The following is an 18236-nucleotide window of genomic DNA, read 5'->3' as shown; positions in this document are numbered from 1 at the left end:
AGGATAGTGCAGGAGGGCACAGAGAAAGGAACAGACTGAGAGGAACAGATAAAGGAAGAAGCACAGGATAGTGCAGGAGGGCACAGAGAAAGGAACAGACTGAGAGGAACAGATAAAGGAAGATGCACAGGATAGTGCAGGAGGGCACAGAGAAAGGAACAGACTGAAAGGAGCAGATGAAGGAAGAAGCACAGGATAGTGCAGGAGGGCACAGAGGAAGAAAGGAACAGACTGAAAGGAGCAGATGAAGGAAGAAGCACAGGATAGTGCAGGAGGGTACAGAGAAAGGAACAGACTGAGAGGAACAGATAAAGGAGGAAGCACAGGATAGTGCAGGAGGGTACAGAGAAAGGAACAGACTGAGAGGAACAGATAAAGGAAGAAGCACACGATAGTGCAGGAGGGCACAGAGAAAGAAAGAAACAGACTGAGAGGAACAGATAAAGGAAGAAGCACAGGATAGTGCAGGAGGACACAGAGAAAGAAAGGAACAGACTGAGAGGAACAGATAAAGGAAGAAGCACAGGATAGTGCAGGAGGGCACAGAGAAAGAAAGGAACAGACTGAGAGGAACAGATGAAGGAAGAAGCACAGGATAGTGCAGGAGGGCACAGAGAAAGAAACAGACTGAGAGGAACAGATAAAGGAAGAAGCACAGGATAGTGCAGGAGGGCACAGAGAAAGGAACAGAGTGAGATAAACAGATAAAGGAAGAAGCACAGGATAGTGCAGGAGGGCACAGAGAAAGAAAGGAACAGACTGAGAGGAACAGATAAAGGAAGAAGCACAGGATAGTGCAGGAGGGCACAGAGAAAGAAACAGACTGAGAGGAACAGATAAAGGAAGAAGCACAGGATAGTGCAGGAGGGCACAGAGAAAGGAACAGACTGAGAGGAACAGATAAAGGAAGAAGCACAGGATAGTGCAGGAGGGCACAGAGAAAGGAACAGACTGAGAGAAACAGATAAAGGAAGAAGCACAGGATAGTGCAGGAGGGCACAGAGAAAGGAACAGACTGAGAGGAACAGATAAAGGAAGAAGCACAGGATAGTGCAGGAGGGCACAGAGAAAGGAACAGACTGAGAGGAACAGATAAAGGAAGAAGCACAGGATAGTGCAGGAGGACACAGAGAAAGAAAGGAACAGACTGAGAGGAACAGATAAAGGAAGAAGCACAGGATAGTGCAGGAGGGCACAGAGAAAGGAACAGACTGAGAGGAACAGATAAAGGAAGAAGCACAGGATAGTGCAGGAGGGCACAGAGAAAGAAAGAAACAGACTGAGAGGAACAGATGAAGGAAGAAGCACAGGATAGTGCAGGAGGGCACAGAGAAAGAAAGGAACAGACTGAGAGGAACAGATGAAGGAAGAAGCACAGGATAGTGCAGGAGGGCACAGAGAAAGAAAGAAACAGACTGAGAGGAACAGATAAAGGAAGAAGCACAGGATAGTGCAGGAGGGCACAGAGAAAGGAACAGACTGAGAGGAACAGATAAAGGAAGAAGCACAGGATAGTGCAGGAGGGCACAGAGAAAGAAAGGAACAGACTGAGAGGAACAGATGAAGGAAGAAGCACAGGATAGTGCAGGAGGGCACAGAGAAAGAAAGAAACAGACTGAGAGGAACAGATGAAGGAAGAAGCACAGGATAGTGCAGGAGGGCACAGAGAAAGAAAGAAACAGACTGAGAGGAACAGATGAAGGAAGAAGCACAGGATAGTGCAGGAGGGCACAGAGAAAGGAACAGACTGAGAGGAACAGATAAAGGAAGAAGCACAGGATAGTGCAGGAGGGCACAGAGAAAGAAAGGAACAGACTGAGAGGAACAGATGAAGGAAGAAGCACAGGATAGTGCAGGAGGGCACAGAGAAAGGAACAGACTGAGAGGAACAGATAAAGGAAGAAGCACAGGATAGTGCAGGAGGACACAGAGAAAGAAAGGAACAGACTGAGAGGAACAGATAAAGGAAGAAGCACAGGATAGTGCAGGAGGGCACAGAGAAAGGAACAGACTGAGAGAAACAGATAAAGGAAGAAGCACAGGATAGTGCAGGAGGGCACAGAGAAAGGAACAGACTGAGAGGAACAGATAAAGGAAGAAGCACAGGATAGTGCAGGAGGACACAGAGAAAGAAAGGAACAGACTGAGAGGAACAGATAAAGGAAGAAGCACAGGATAGTGCAGGAGGGCACAGAGAAAGGAACAGACTGAGAGGAACAGATAAAGGAAGAAGCACAGGATAGTGCAGTAGGGCACAGAGAAAGAAAGAAACAGACTGAGAGGAACAGATGAAGGAAGAAGCACAGGATAGTGCAGGAGGGCACAGAGAAAGAAAGGAACAGACTGAGAGGAACAGATAAAGGAAGAAGCACAGGATAGTGCAGGAGGGCACAGAGAAAGGAACAGACTGAGAGGAACAGATAGAGGAAGAAGCACAGGATAGTGCAGGAGGGCACAGAGAAAGAAAGAAACAGACTGAGAGGAACAGATGAAGGAAGAAGCACAGGATAGTGCAGGAGGGCACAGAGAAAGGAACAGACTGAGAGGAACAGATAAAGGAAGAAGCACAGGATAGTGCAGGAGGGCACAGAGAAAGAAAGGAACAGACTGAGAGGAACAGATAAAGGAAGAAGCACAGGATAGTGCAGGAGGGCACAGAGAAAGGAACAGACTGAGAGGAACAGATAGAGGAAGAAGCACATGATAGTGCAGGAGGGCACAGAGAAAGAAAGAAACAGACTGAGAGGAACAGATGAAGGAAGAAGCACAGGATAGTGCAGGAGGGCACAGAGAAAGGAACAGACTGAGAGGAACAGATAAAGGAAGAAGCACAGGATAGTGCAGGAGGGCACAGAGAAAGGAACAGACTGAGAGGAACAGATAAAGGAAGATGCACAGGATAGTGCAGGAGGGCACAGAGAAAGGAACAGACTGAGAGGAACAGATAAAGGAGGAAGCACAGGATAGTGCAGGAGGGCACAGAGAAAGGAACAGACTGAAAGGAGCAGATGAAGGAAGAAGCACAGGATAGTGCAGGAGGGCACAGAGGAAGAAAGGAACAGACTGAAAGGAGCAGATGAAGGAAGAAGCACAGGATAGTGCAGGAGGGTACAGAGAAAGGAACAGACTGAGAGGAACAGATAAAGGAGGAAGCACAGGATAGTGCAGGAGGGTACAGAGAAAGGAACAGACTGAGAGGAACAGATAAAGGAAGAAGCACACGATAGTGCAGGAGGGCACAGAGAAAGAAAGAAACAGACTGAGAGGAACAGATAAAGGAAGAAGCACAGGATAGTGCAGGAGGACACAGAGAAAGAAAGGAACAGACTGAGAGGAACAGATAAAGGAAGAAGCACAGGATAGTGCAGGAGGGCACAGAGAAAGAAAGGAACAGACTGAGAGGAACAGATGAAGGAAGAAGCACAGGATAGTGCAGGAGGACACAGAGAAAGAAAGGAACAGACTGAGAGGAACAGATAAAGGAAGAAGCACAGGATAGTGCAGGAGGGCACAGAGAAAGAAAGGAACAGACTGAGAGGAACAGATAAAGGAAGAAGCACAGGATAGTGCAGGAGGGCACAGAGAAAAGAACAGACTGAGAGGAACAGATAAAGGAAGAAGCACAGGATAGTGCAGGAGGGCACAGAGAAAGAAAGGAACAGACTGAGAGGAACAGATAAAGGAAGAAGCACAGGATAGTGCAGGAGGGCACAGAGAAAGAAACAGACTGAGAGGAACAGATAAAGGAAGAAGCACAGGATAGTGCAGTAGGGCACAGAGAAAGAAAGAAACAGACTGAGAGGAACAGATGAAGGAAGAAGCACAGGATAGTGCAGGAGGGCACAGAGAAAGAAAGGAACAGACTGAGAGGAACAGATAAAGGAAGAAGCACAGGATAGTGCAGGAGGGCACAGAGAAAGGAACAGACTGAGAGGAACAGATAGAGGAAGAAGCACAGGATAGTGCAGGAGGGCACAGAGAAAGAAAGAAACAGACTGAGAGGAACAGATGAAGGAAGAAGCACAGGATAGTGCAGGAGGGCACAGAGAAAGGAACAGACTGAGAGGAACAGATAAAGGAAGAAGCACAGGATAGTGCAGGAGGGCACAGAGAAAGAAAGGAACAGACTGAGAGGAACAGATAAAGGAAGAAGCACAGGATAGTGCAGGAGGGCACAGAGAAAGGAACAGACTGAGAGGAACAGATAGAGGAAGAAGCACAGGATAGTGCAGGAGGGCACAGAGAAAGAAAGAAACAGACTGAGAGGAACAGATAAAGGAAGAAGCACAGGATAGTGCAGGAGGGCACAGAGAAAGAAAGGAACAGACTGAGAGGAACAGATGAAGGAAGAAGCACAGGATAGTGCAGGAGGGCACAGAGAAAGAAAGGAACAGACTGAGAGGAACAGATAAAGGAAGAAGCACAGGATAGTGCAGGAGGGCACAGAGAAAGGAACAGACTGAGAGGAACAGATAGAGGAAGAAGCACAGGATAGTGCAGGAGGGCACAGAGAAAGAAAGAAACAGACTGAGAGGAACAGATGAAGGAAGAAGCACAGGATAGTGCAGGAGGGCACAGAGAAAGGAACAGACTGAGAGGAACAGATAAAGGAAGAAGCACAGGATAGTGCAGGAGGGCACAGAGAAAGAAAGGAACAGACTGAGAGGAACAGATAAAGGAAGAAGCACAGGATAGTGCAGGAGGGCACAGAGAAAGGAACAGACTGAGAGGAACAGATAGAGGAAGAAGCACAGGATAGTGCAGGAGGGCACAGAGAAAGAAAGAAACAGACTGAGAGGAACAGATGAAGGAAGAAGTACAGGATAGTGCAGGAGGGCACAGAGAAAGGAACAGACTGAGAGGAACAGATAAAGGAAGAAGCACAGGATAGTGCAGGAGGGCACAGAGAAAGGAACAGACTGAGAGGAACAGATAAAGGAAGATGCACAGGATAGTGCAGGAGGGCACAGAGAAAGGAACAGACTGAAAGGAGCAGATGAAGGAAGAAGCACAGGATAGTGCAGGAGGGCACAGAGGAAGAAAGGAACAGACTGAAAGGAGCAGATGAAGGAAGAAGCACAGGATAGTGCAGGAGGGTACAGAGAAAGGAACAGACTGAGAGGAACAGATAAAGGAGGAAGCACAGGATAGTGCAGGAGGGTACAGAGAAAGGAACAGACTGAGAGGAACAGATAAAGGAAGAAGCACACGATAGTGCAGGAGGGCACAGAGAAAGAAAGAAACAGACTGAGAGGAACAGATAAAGGAAGAAGCACAGGATAGTGCAGGAGGACACAGAGAAAGAAAGGAACAGACTGAGAGGAACAGATAAAGGAAGAAGCACAGGATAGTGCAGGAGGGCACAGAGAAAGAAAGGAACAGACTGAGAGGAACAGATGAAGGAAGAAGCACAGGATAGTGCAGGAGGGCACAGAGAAAGAAACAGACTGAGAGGAACAGATAAAGGAAGAAGCACAGGATAGTGCAGGAGGGCACAGAGAAAGGAACAGAGTGAGATAAACAGATAAAGGAAGAAGCACAGGATAGTGCAGGAGGGCACAGAGAAAGAAAGGAACAGACTGAGAGGAACAGATAAAGGAAGAAGCACAGGATAGTGCAGGAGGGCACAGAGAAAGAAACAGACTGAGAGGAACAGATAAAGGAAGAAGCACAGGATAGTGCAGGAGGGCACAGAGAAAGGAACAGACTGAGAGGAACAGATAAAGGAAGAAGCACAGGATAGTGCAGGAGGGCACAGAGAAAGGAACAGACTGAGAGAAACAGATAAAGGAAGAAGCACAGGATAGTGCAGGAGGGCACAGAGAAAGGAACAGACTGAGAGGAACAGATAAAGGAAGAAGCACAGGATAGTGCAGGAGGGCACAGAGAAAGGAACAGACTGAGAGGAACAGATAAAGGAAGAAGCACAGGATAGTGCAGGAGGACACAGAGAAAGAAAGGAACAGACTGAGAGGAACAGATAAAGGAAGAAGCACAGGATAGTGCAGGAGGGCACAGAGAAAGGAACAGACTGAGAGGAACAGATAAAGGAAGAAGCACAGGATAGTGCAGGAGGGCACAGAGAAAGAAAGAAACAGACTGAGAGGAACAGATGAAGGAAGAAGCACAGGATAGTGCAGGAGGGCACAGAGAAAGAAAGGAACAGACTGAGAGGAACAGATGAAGGAAGAAGCACAGGATAGTGCAGGAGGGCACAGAGAAAGAAAGAAACAGACTGAGAGGAACAGATAAAGGAAGAAGCACAGGATAGTGCAGGAGGGCACAGAGAAAGGAACAGACTGAGAGGAACAGATAAAGGAAGAAGCACAGGATAGTGCAGGAGGGCACAGAGAAAGAAAGGAACAGACTGAGAGGAACAGATGAAGGAAGAAGCACAGGATAGTGCAGGAGGGCACAGAGAAAGAAAGAAACAGACTGAGAGGAACAGATGAAGGAAGAAGCACAGGATAGTGCAGGAGGGCACAGAGAAAGAAAGAAACAGACTGAGAGGAACAGATGAAGGAAGAAGCACAGGATAGTGCAGGAGGGCACAGAGAAAGGAACAGACTGAGAGGAACAGATAAAGGAAGAAGCACAGGATAGTGCAGGAGGGCACAGAGAAAGAAAGGAACAGACTGAGAGGAACAGATGAAGGAAGAAGCACAGGATAGTGCAGGAGGGCACAGAGAAAGGAACAGACTGAGAGGAACAGATAAAGGAAGAAGCACAGGATAGTGCAGGAGGACACAGAGAAAGAAAGGAACAGACTGAGAGGAACAGATAAAGGAAGAAGCACAGGATAGTGCAGGAGGGCACAGAGAAAGGAACAGACTGAGAGAAACAGATAAAGGAAGAAGCACAGGATAGTGCAGGAGGGCACAGAGAAAGGAACAGACTGAGAGGAACAGATAAAGGAAGAAGCACAGGATAGTGCAGGAGGACACAGAGAAAGAAAGGAACAGACTGAGAGGAACAGATAAAGGAAGAAGCACAGGATAGTGCAGGAGGGCACAGAGAAAGGAACAGACTGAGAGGAACAGATAAAGGAAGAAGCACAGGATAGTGCAGTAGGGCACAGAGAAAGAAAGAAACAGACTGAGAGGAACAGATGAAGGAAGAAGCACAGGATAGTGCAGGAGGGCACAGAGAAAGAAAGGAACAGACTGAGAGGAACAGATAAAGGAAGAAGCACAGGATAGTGCAGGAGGGCACAGAGAAAGGAACAGACTGAGAGGAACAGATAGAGGAAGAAGCACAGGATAGTGCAGGAGGGCACAGAGAAAGAAAGAAACAGACTGAGAGGAACAGATGAAGGAAGAAGCACAGGATAGTGCAGGAGGGCACAGAGAAAGGAACAGACTGAGAGGAACAGATAAAGGAAGAAGCACAGGATAGTGCAGGAGGGCACAGAGAAAGAAAGGAACAGACTGAGAGGAACAGATAAAGGAAGAAGCACAGGATAGTGCAGGAGGGCACAGAGAAAGAAAGGAACAGACTGAGAGGAACAGATAAAGGAAGAAGCACAGGATAGTGCAGGAGGGCACAGAGAAAGGAACAGACTGAGAGGAACAGATAGAGGAAGAAGCACATGATAGTGCAGGAGGGCACAGAGAAAGAAAGAAACAGACTGAGAGGAACAGATGAAGGAAGAAGCACAGGATAGTGCAGGAGGGCACAGAGAAAGGAACAGACTGAGAGGAACAGATAAAGGAAGAAGCACAGGATAGTGCAGGAGGGCACAGAGAAAGGAACAGACTGAGAGGAACAGATAAAGGAAGATGCACAGGATAGTGCAGGAGGGCACAGAGAAAGGAACAGACTGAGAGGAACAGATAAAGGAGGAAGCACAGGATAGTGCAGGAGGGCACAGAGAAAGGAACAGACTGAAAGGAGCAGATGAAGGAAGAAGCACAGGATAGTGCAGGAGGGCACAGAGGAAGAAAGGAACAGACTGAAAGGAGCAGATGAAGGAAGAAGCACAGGATAGTGCAGGAGGGTACAGAGAAAGGAACAGACTGAGAGGAACAGATAAAGGAGGAAGCACAGGATAGTGCAGGAGGGTACAGAGAAAGGAACAGACTGAGAGGAACAGATAAAGGAAGAAGCACACGATAGTGCAGGAGGACACAGAGAAAGAAAGGAACAGACTGAGAGGAACAGATAAAGGAAGAAGCACAGGATAGTGCAGGAGGACACAGAGAAAGAAAGGAACAGACTGAGAGGAACAGATAAAGGAAGAAGCACAGGATAGTGCAGGAGGGCACAGAGAAAGAAAGGAACAGACTGAGAGGAACAGATGAAGGAAGAAGCACAGGATAGTGCAGGAGGGCACAGAGAAAGAAACAGACTGAGAGGAACAGATAAAGGAAGAAGCACAGGATAGTGCAGGAGGGCACAGAGAAAAGAACAGACTGAGAGGAACAGATAAAGGAAGAAGCACAGGATAGTGCAGGAGGGCACAGAGAAAGAAAGGAACAGACTGAGAGGAACAGATAAAGGAAGAAGCACAGGATAGTGCAGGAGGGCACAGAGAAAGAAACAGACTGAGAGGAACAGATAAAGGAAGAAGCACAGGATAGTGCAGTAGGGCACAGAGAAAGAAAGAAACAGACTGAGAGGAACAGATGAAGGAAGAAGCACAGGATAGTGCAGGAGGGCACAGAGAAAGAAAGGAACAGACTGAGAGGAACAGATAAAGGAAGAAGCACAGGATAGTGCAGGAGGGCACAGAGAAAGGAACAGACTGAGAGGAACAGATAGAGGAAGAAGCACAGGATAGTGCAGGAGGGCACAGAGAAAGAAAGAAACAGACTGAGAGGAACAGATGAAGGAAGAAGCACAGGATAGTGCAGGAGGGCACAGAGAAAGGAACAGACTGAGAGGAACAGATAAAGGAAGAAGCACAGGATAGTGCAGGAGGGCACAGAGAAAGAAAGGAACAGACTGAGAGGAACAGATAAAGGAAGAAGCACAGGATAGTGCAGGAGGGCACAGAGAAAGGAACAGACTGAGAGGAACAGATAGAGGAAGAAGCACAGGATAGTGCAGGAGGGCACAGAGAAAGAAAGAAACAGACTGAGAGGAACAGATGAAGGAAGAAGCACAGGATAGTGCAGGAGGGCACAGAGAAAGGAACAGACTGAGAGGAACAGATAAAGGAAGAAGCACAGGATAGTGCAGGAGGGCACAGAGAAAGGAACAGACTGAGAGGAACAGATAAAGGAAGATGCACAGGATAGTGCAGGAGGGCACAGAGAAAGGAACAGACTGAAAGGAGCAGATGAAGGAAGAAGCACAGGATAGTGCAGGAGGGCACAGAGGAAGAAAGGAACAGACTGAAAGGAGCAGATGAAGGAAGAAGCACAGGATAGTGCAGGAGGGTACAGAGAAAGGAACAGACTGAGAGGAACAGATAAAGGAGGAAGCACAGGATAGTGCAGGAGGGTACAGAGAAAGGAACAGACTGAGAGGAACAGATAAAGGAAGAAGCACACGATAGTGCAGGAGGGCACAGAGAAAGAAAGAAACAGACTGAGAGGAACAGATAAAGGAAGAAGCACAGGATAGTGCAGGAGGACACAGAGAAAGAAAGGAACAGACTGAGAGGAACAGATAAAGGAAGAAGCACAGGATAGTGCAGGAGGGCACAGAGAAAGAAAGGAACAGACTGAGAGGAACAGATGAAGGAAGAAGCACAGGATAGTGCAGGAGGGCACAGAGAAAGAAACAGACTGAGAGGAACAGATAAAGGAAGAAGCACAGGATAGTGCAGGAGGGCACAGAGAAAGGAACAGAGTGAGATAAACAGATAAAGGAAGAAGCACAGGATAGTGCAGGAGGGCACAGAGAAAGAAAGGAACAGACTGAGAGGAACAGATAAAGGAAGAAGCACAGGATAGTGCAGGAGGGCACAGAGAAAGAAACAGACTGAGAGGAACAGATAAAGGAAGAAGCACAGGATAGTGCAGGAGGGCACAGAGAAAGGAACAGACTGAGAGGAACAGATAAAGGAAGAAGCACAGGATAGTGCAGGAGGGCACAGAGAAAGGAACAGACTGAGAGAAACAGATAAAGGAAGAAGCACAGGATAGTGCAGGAGGGCACAGAGAAAGGAACAGACTGAGAGGAACAGATAAAGGAAGAAGCACAGGATAGTGCAGGAGGGCACAGAGAAAGGAACAGACTGAGAGGAACAGATAAAGGAAGAAGCACAGGATAGTGCAGGAGGACACAGAGAAAGAAAGGAACAGACTGAGAGGAACAGATAAAGGAAGAAGCACAGGATAGTGCAGGAGGGCACAGAGAAAGGAACAGACTGAGAGGAACAGATAAAGGAAGAAGCACAGGATAGTGCAGGAGGGCACAGAGAAAGAAAGAAACAGACTGAGAGGAACAGATGAAGGAAGAAGCACAGGATAGTGCAGGAGGGCACAGAGAAAGAAAGGAACAGACTGAGAGGAACAGATGAAGGAAGAAGCACAGGATAGTGCAGGAGGGCACAGAGAAAGAAAGAAACAGACTGAGAGGAACAGATAAAGGAAGAAGCACAGGATAGTGCAGGAGGGCACAGAGAAAGGAACAGACTGAGAGGAACAGATAAAGGAAGAAGCACAGGATAGTGCAGGAGGGCACAGAGAAAGAAAGGAACAGACTGAGAGGAACAGATGAAGGAAGAAGCACAGGATAGTGCAGGAGGGCACAGAGAAAGAAAGAAACAGACTGAGAGGAACAGATGAAGGAAGAAGCACAGGATAGTGCAGGAGGGCACAGAGAAAGAAAGAAACAGACTGAGAGGAACAGATGAAGGAAGAAGCACAGGATAGTGCAGGAGGGCACAGAGAAAGGAACAGACTGAGAGGAACAGATAAAGGAAGAAGCACAGGATAGTGCAGGAGGGCACAGAGAAAGAAAGGAACAGACTGAGAGGAACAGATGAAGGAAGAAGCACAGGATAGTGCAGGAGGGCACAGAGAAAGAAAGAAACAGACTGAGAGGAACAGATGAAGGAAGAAGCACAGGATAGTGCAGGAGGGCACAGAGAAAGAAAGAAACAGACTGAGAGGAACAGATAAAGGAGGAAGCACAGGATAGTGCAGGAGGGCACAGAGAAAGAAAGGAACAGACTGAGAGGAACAGATGAAGGAAGAAGCACAGGATAGTGCAGGAGGGCACAGAGAAAGAAAGAAACAGACTGAGAGGAACAGATGAAGGAAGAAGCACAGGATAGTGCAGGAGGGCACAGAGAAAGGAACAGACTGAGAGGAACAGATAAAGGAAGAAGCACAGGATAGTGCAGGAGGGCACAGAGAAAGAAAGGAACAGACTGAGAGGAACAGATGAAGGAAGAAGCACAGGATAGTGCAGGAGGGCACAGAGAAAGGAACAGACTGAGAGGAACAGATAGAGGAAGAAGCACAGGATAGTGCAGGAGGGCACAGAGGAAGGAACAGACTGAGAGGAACAGATGAAGGAAGAAGCACAGGATAGTGCAGGAGGGCACAGAGAAAGGAACAGACTGAGAGGAACAGATAAAGGAAGAAGCACAGGATAGTGCAGGAGGGCACAGAGAAAGAAACAGACTGAGAGGAACAGATAAAGGAAGAAGCACAGGATAGTGCAGGAGGGCACAGAGAAAGGAACAGACTGAGAGGAACAGATAAAGGAAGAAGCACAGGATAGTGCAGGAGGGCACAGAGAAAGGAACAGACTGAGAGGAACAGATAAAGGAAGAAGCACAGGATAGTGCAGGAGGGCACAGAGAAAGGAACAGACTGAAAGGAGCAGATGAAGGAAGAAGCACAGGATAGTGCAGGAGGGCACAGAGGAAGAAAGGAACAGACTGAAAGGAGCATATGAAGGAAGAAGCACAGGATAGTGCAGGAGGGTACAGAGAAAGGAACAGACTGAGAGGAACAGATAAAGGAGGAAGCACAGGATAGTGCAGGAGGGTACAGAGAAAGGAACAGACTGAGAGGAACAGATAAAGGAAGAAGCACAGGATAGTGCAGGAGGGCACAGAGAAAGGAACAGACTGAAAGGAGCAGATGAAGGAAGAAGCACAGGATAGTGCAGGAGGGCACAGAGAAAGAAAGAAACAGACTGAGAGGAACAGATAAAGGAAGAAGCACAGGATAGTGCAGGAAGGCACAGAGAAAGGAACAGACTGAAAGGAGCTGATGAAGGAAGAAGCACAGGATAGTGCAGGAGGGCACAGAGAAAGGAACAGACTGAAAGGAGCAGATGAAGGAAGAAGCACAGGATAGTGCAGGAGGGCACAGAGAAAGAAACAGACTGAGAGGAACAGATAAAGGAAGAAGCACAGGATAGTGCAGGAGGGCACAGAGAAAGGAACAGACTGAGAGGAACAGATAAAGGAAGAAGCACAGGATAGTGCAGGAGGGCACAGAGAAAGAAAGGAACAGACTGAGAGGAACAGATAAAGGAAGAAGCACAGGATAGTGCAGGAGGGCACAGAGAAAGAAAGAAACAGACTGAGAGGAACAGATAAAGGAAGAAGCACAGGAAAGTGCAGGAGGGCACAGAGAAAGAAAGGAACAGACTGAGAGGAACAGATAAAGGAAGAAGCACAGGATAGTGCAGGAGGGCACAGAGGAAGAAAGGAACAGACTGAAAGGAGCAGATGAAGGAAGAAGCACAGGATAGTGCAGGAGGGCACAGAGAAAGAAAGGAACAGACTGAAAGGAACAGATAAAGGGAGAAGCACAGGATAGTGCAGGAGGGCACAGAGGAAGAAAGGAACAGACTGAAAGGTGCAGATGAAGGAAGACGTAGAGAGGAAGGATTAGAAGTGACTGTAACCTGTATGAGAAACCTTGCTGAATTATACTAAAAGTTGTGCTTTAGAAAAGAAACCCTGATTGTTGTCATCTCCTTGCTTGAATCTAATCCCAGAAGAAGAGAAGGAAAGGAAGTATCCCCAGTGGCAAGTAAGTGGACGAACCCCAGATGTCTACCGAGCCCTCAACCTGCCTGTAGCAGGGCCAGGAGCCTGCACTAGACACGACACAGACCATGATTACAGCGCCCCTTATGCCCCTCTTTTACATGACCAGCAAAGGACCCCGGTTAGAAGCCGCAATCACCTGAGCTTCCCGGACACCATAATGGCGACACGGTCACACACGGTCTCCGCCTCCTCCATGTAGTGTGTGGTCAGGATGGCGCCTCTCTCCTTGTTCCGGAAAGCGGCTCGGAGGGCTCTCCTATAATAAAGAAGAAGCGTCTACCACACAGAGACCGGACCGTGCCAGATCTAGTTGTATCGTGTGATCAGGTCCCAGAAGGATCCGATGTCTGGGGTCACCGGCACCACGTCACTCACCACAGTCTTTGCTGCCCCTTAGGATCCAGACCGGTGGAAGGTTCATCCAGGAGGGCGATGGTCGGGTTACCCAGCATGCTGATGGCAAAGCAAACCTACCAGGACAATACAGAAGATGGGGCGTCACTTCTCAATCTGTCATCACTTTATGGTCTGCAGATCCTGATAATCCAGGAGAAACCCCATATATCATCATTGATGTATAGTCCGGCACATGCTGCAGCCAGGTGTATTTTCAGGGGGCACATACTTTTCTGGACACCCCAGCAGACAACTTCTTGGCCGGCTTGTTTAGATGTTGCTTCAGTTCTAGTGCGTCCGACACCCTGAAGATGAAAATAGATAAAAAAAAAAACCAAAAAAACAATAAAAAATGGCATGAAAAATAAAGTCCAGTCTGGCACGTTTTAATCATTTATTTTGCAGCACTTTGTTTACCGCTTTATGGCTTCATTTGCGTCGGTCTTCTTCATGCCCTTCACCGCGGCGTAGATCTCCAGATGTTCCTTCACCGTGAGCGTTGGCCACAGAGGACTAAATTGCGGGCAGTAGCCCATGAAGGCAGCGCTGTCAGCGGCTCCACCGCACAGGACCACCTGTAGGGGGCACAGTGCTCAGATGACTTACGAGCTGAGATCCTGAGAGCTCACAGTGAACCAGCAGGACTCTTCTCACCTCCCCGGCTGTAGGCTTCAGTTCCCCGGCCAACATTAATACAGATGTGGTTTTTCCAGCTCCGTTGGGCCCCAGCAATCCCAGAACTTCCCCTATAAAAAATATAAGACTGCTTGGAGCAGATCAACTAATGCTGAGTTCTCCACTCACAACTGGTCATCAGTTACAATGTATCGGTGCAGGCGATTCTCAGCCTTACGTGTCCCTCCTGCACTCACACATTGTAACAAACTATCACACACAAAGTAGATCAGAACTGAGGAACATTTCATGCTGCAGTTATCGAGCTCCACCGGGTCCCATGTTGGTCGCCAACTTCTCCCAGAAATCCAGGCACCTTTTTTGACACAGAAGGACACGTTTCGGGCGGCAGCTTTCATTCTTCTCTTCCTACAGGTGAAGGTTCCTGCTCGCTCCTTAAACTCTTTGCGCAGACTGTCCACAATGATGGCCGGCTTCTGGAAATGAAAGGGTTACAGAAATGTCATTCTCTGTGGTTGGTGGTTGGTGCGGTTATACATCTTTGTGGTTGAACCTGTTAGATGCCTAAAAAAGTACAATAAAAAGTGATCACAATGTTGTATCTCAACCAGCGTGGGGTCAATAAAACCATCAGCTCGGAACAAAAAAAAAGACTCTGCCACAGCAGGTGACTGGTAACCAAGCTACGCAGTTAGTTAAAAAAAAGTACATAGGCCCAACGAGGCGGCAAGAACCAAACGGTGGGTGCAGTGTCCTCTAATGAAGGCTACGAGAAAGAGATTTTACCATAAGTCCTAAAATCCTCTTTTCTTGGGCCCTTCATTGTTGGACACAGGAACCATGGGATGTCCCAAGTGAGGGTGGGAAATATGTATAAATGTGAGAAGGTGTGGACAGAAGACCACAAGCTGTGATGTTGATGGCTGATGGTGAAGAGCCAAGGAGTGGAGTGAGCCATGAGCCCAGCAGGGACACTTTGCTCTTGACTTTATAGACTTCCAGGATGGCAGAACGAATCCAGGGGCAATCGTCACCTCAGCAAGGTCCTTCTGGAATGATGAATAGGGAATGTGAACGTCACCTTCAGGTAGTCACCAGATCCAAACAGTGTAAGGATTTCTCTGCAGGATTACGATGAGAAGGAAGAATGATTTTTTCATTAAGATGGAAGAAACAAATCACATCAGAAAGGAACGAAGCCACCGGAAGAAACACCACCTTGTCCATGTGGGGGACGAGAACTGAACCACCATTACTAACAGTACCCCTTGCTCCTTAGGAGAGACTTCCAGTCTCTCACCATCAACTTTGTCAAGAAACCATTTGTGGAACTCAGCAATGGGACGATTGGCATGTGTATTACCTCTCGGTACCCAGGAGCTCTCCTACAGACCGTACTCCTTACAACAAACCAAATACTGAATGGAGGTCTGAATCCTACGAGAGTCGTCAATCTCTAGCTCATATTGCTCTGTGTTGTCTACCAAAATAGGAGGTGGATTCTGGGTCACAAGCAGAGTAACCACCTTTTTTAGTAATCCCTGCTGAAAAACATTGGGAACCCGCATGGATGATGGCAGACCTACCCAAAAAGCCACCTTATTGAAGACCTCAATAATGGAGAATGGACCTATAAACCTGGGTGTGAGCTTGAGATTCCAAGTAGACACCCAACTCTATCCACCACTCTAAGTTGAAGGGCTTGCTGATGACACCTATCAGCCTGCCTCTTCATGCTCTCTTGTGCTTTCTTGTGATGGAGCCGGACTTTGCCCCAAGCCCTCCCAACATGGTGGATCATTGCAGAGACCCCCAGAATTACATCATACCCTCTCTCGAAACATGGAGACCTAGGATGAAACCCAAGATTACAGAAGAAGGCAGACATTCCCAAGGCCTCATGGTGTCTATAGGGAGAAGTCTTTCAGGACTAAGTATGTTCCCCAATCATGCTGAGTATAGGAGCAAAAATATCTTAGATAGGACTCAGGACACTTGTTGGTTCACTCTGTTTGTCCCTTAGTATGAGGAAGGAACGTGGATGAAAACAAGAGTTCCGACCCGAGACATAAACAGAAGGCCCTCCATAATATTATCATAAACTGGGACCCTATGTCGAAGACAATATTCATGGGAAACTCGTGTAAATCGTACCACCTGAACAGTGAACAAATCTTCCAACAAGTGTGCACTGAGCAATTGAGCCAGAGGAACCAAATGGAATTTTTTGGAAAATTGGTCCACACTAACCCAAACCATAGTCATAGCATTGACGTTAGAGAGATCCGTAATTAAGTCCATGGATATGTGGTACCAAAGATGTACATTAATTGACAAAGGAAGATGATTCCTGGCCAGGCAGACACAAGGCACGTTGTTACTGGTGAAGGGTCTCTCATGCCTTTACATAGGATTCAACATCGTCACCCAAGGATGGCCACCAATATTCTCTGCTCAACAGATGAAAGGTCCTCCTGATGCCTGGGTGGTCCACATGGCACTCTCTGAGTAACCCGAGCCGTAACTGTAGCGGGACAAGTAATTTATCATGAGGCCTACTGGGCAAAGCCATCTCCTGAGCCTTATCCACCTCCCAAACTAAACTGACAGAAGAAACTACAATGCCCTTTGGAAGAATGAAATAAGTCAATAATTTCAAACTTACAGAGACAAAGACTCTGAGAAATGGCAACCACCTTAACAGTCTTTGGTCACAGGGAAGTAAGAGATCAAGAAATTGAATTTGATGAAGAACAAGACCCATCGAGCTTGTCTCCAGTTCAATGCCTTAGTATTCTCTAAAAAAACAGATTCTTATGGTCGGTAAGCTCTGTTGATGTTTATCGCCCTCAAGGAGATGCCTCCACTCCTCCAGAGCTAATTTGATGGAGAGAAGTTCACGAAAGTAGACAGTAGAATTAAGCTCTGGAGGAGAGAATTTCCTAGAGAATAAAGGTGCAGGGCCTCAACGGCGTAACAGTGGTGGATCCCTGGGAGAGCTTGGGAAATGGAGTACCTCAGAGGCTTCCACTTTCACCACAAATAGCCTAATGACATGTGGCTAGACCAAAACTGGACCAGAGGAAAAGGCCCTAAGTGTATAAAAAGCATTAATACCCTCCAGTCCCCCAGGGGAGAATCATCTACAGAGGATAGCCTCATAGACGCATTTACGAGATAAGAGGAACCTCCAACTCCTTGGCCACGGCAGCATTCAAAAAGCGTATTTCAGCCCCCGAATCCACACTTTTACCGCTAAAAGTGACAACAATAGCTGGGAACCCCCTGACCCCCTATCCTCTGGGTCAGGAACAAAGAGCGGCCCATACCCTCTATTACCCTGTCTGTGAAGATAATAGATTATAGAAAATAAAAATACATCATTTTGGCAGGAGCCGGTCCAGATCTGTGTCTGCCTCCTTGTGACACTAGGCCATACTGCGTAGCTTGGTTACCATTGGAGCCTATTGGGGAGGAGCTCACTCTTAGGCTGCAGTTCCTAGTGTCCGCCTCCTGGTGGCAGTATTGTACACCCACAGTTTCCTGTGACCCCAATGAAGCGCTGGAGGAAAAAATTGTTCTGGAGCAGAAAGGAAAATAGACTTAATGAATTGGTACAAACTTCTTCCAGGTGGGGGGTCTCCTTCAGGAGTTTAACCCTTTCCCTCTCCGCCTGGACTTCTTCATCCGCCTCCTCCAGATCTTCCGGATTCTCTTTAAATTGATGTTTTCTTTGAGAAAATCTGAAAAAGAAAAGTTCCATCCTGTAATCTAGAATGTGGGGGTCAGCGCTATAGTGCATGGGATTAATAGCCAAAGGGGAGGAGTCTGCAATCACCGCACATTGTACAACATGGAGGATAATGGAGCAATAATCTCCCAGAAAATACAGAATTATTTCATTCTCTGACCGGTAAATGGGATCGGTTTTCAGGCATCTTGTTCCAAATCTCCATTCCAAAAACCAGAGGATTCCCCAAAATAAGAAGATGTGAACGCACGGCTGAAACCAGAGAACAAACGTATGTAAAGGCCACAGAGATAAACCAACATAACCATAACCCAAGAGAGCAGTCTATATTATATCACTGAGCTGTATTATACTCCAGAGCTGCACTCACTATTCTGCTGCTGCAGTCACTACGTACATACGTTACTGATCCTGAGTTACCTCCTGTATTATACTCCAGAGCTGCACTCACTATTCTTCTGGTGCAGTCACTGTGTACATACATTA

General features: G+C 47.4%; 1 protein-coding gene across 1 annotated transcript in view; it reads right to left on the bottom strand.

Annotated features, from left to right (window-relative positions):
• Nucleotides 1-18236, bottom strand: part of LOC142312524 (ABC-type organic anion transporter ABCA8-like) — a 151355-nt gene that overhangs the window by 28373 nt on the left and 104746 nt on the right. Inside the window, exons 29-36 of the mRNA XM_075351494.1 lie at nt 17911-18002; nt 17622-17742; nt 14355-14475; nt 14018-14109; nt 13781-13938; nt 13593-13668; nt 13343-13437; nt 13104-13223 (exon numbers count right to left, since the gene is read on the bottom strand). Coding sequence (XP_075207609.1) covers nt 13104-13223; nt 13343-13437; nt 13593-13668; nt 13781-13938; nt 14018-14109; nt 14355-14475; nt 17622-17742; nt 17911-18002 — 875 coding nt within the window. The remainder of the gene's footprint in view (nt 1-13103; nt 13224-13342; nt 13438-13592; nt 13669-13780; nt 13939-14017; nt 14110-14354; nt 14476-17621; nt 17743-17910; nt 18003-18236) is intronic.

The sequence above is a fragment of the Anomaloglossus baeobatrachus genome, chromosome 5 (assembly GCF_048569485.1).
Source record: "Anomaloglossus baeobatrachus isolate aAnoBae1 chromosome 5, aAnoBae1.hap1, whole genome shotgun sequence".
In the NCBI taxonomy this organism is placed as follows: domain Eukaryota; kingdom Metazoa; phylum Chordata; class Amphibia; order Anura; family Aromobatidae; genus Anomaloglossus; species Anomaloglossus baeobatrachus.
This window is presented reverse-complemented; position numbering and strand designations above follow the sequence as displayed.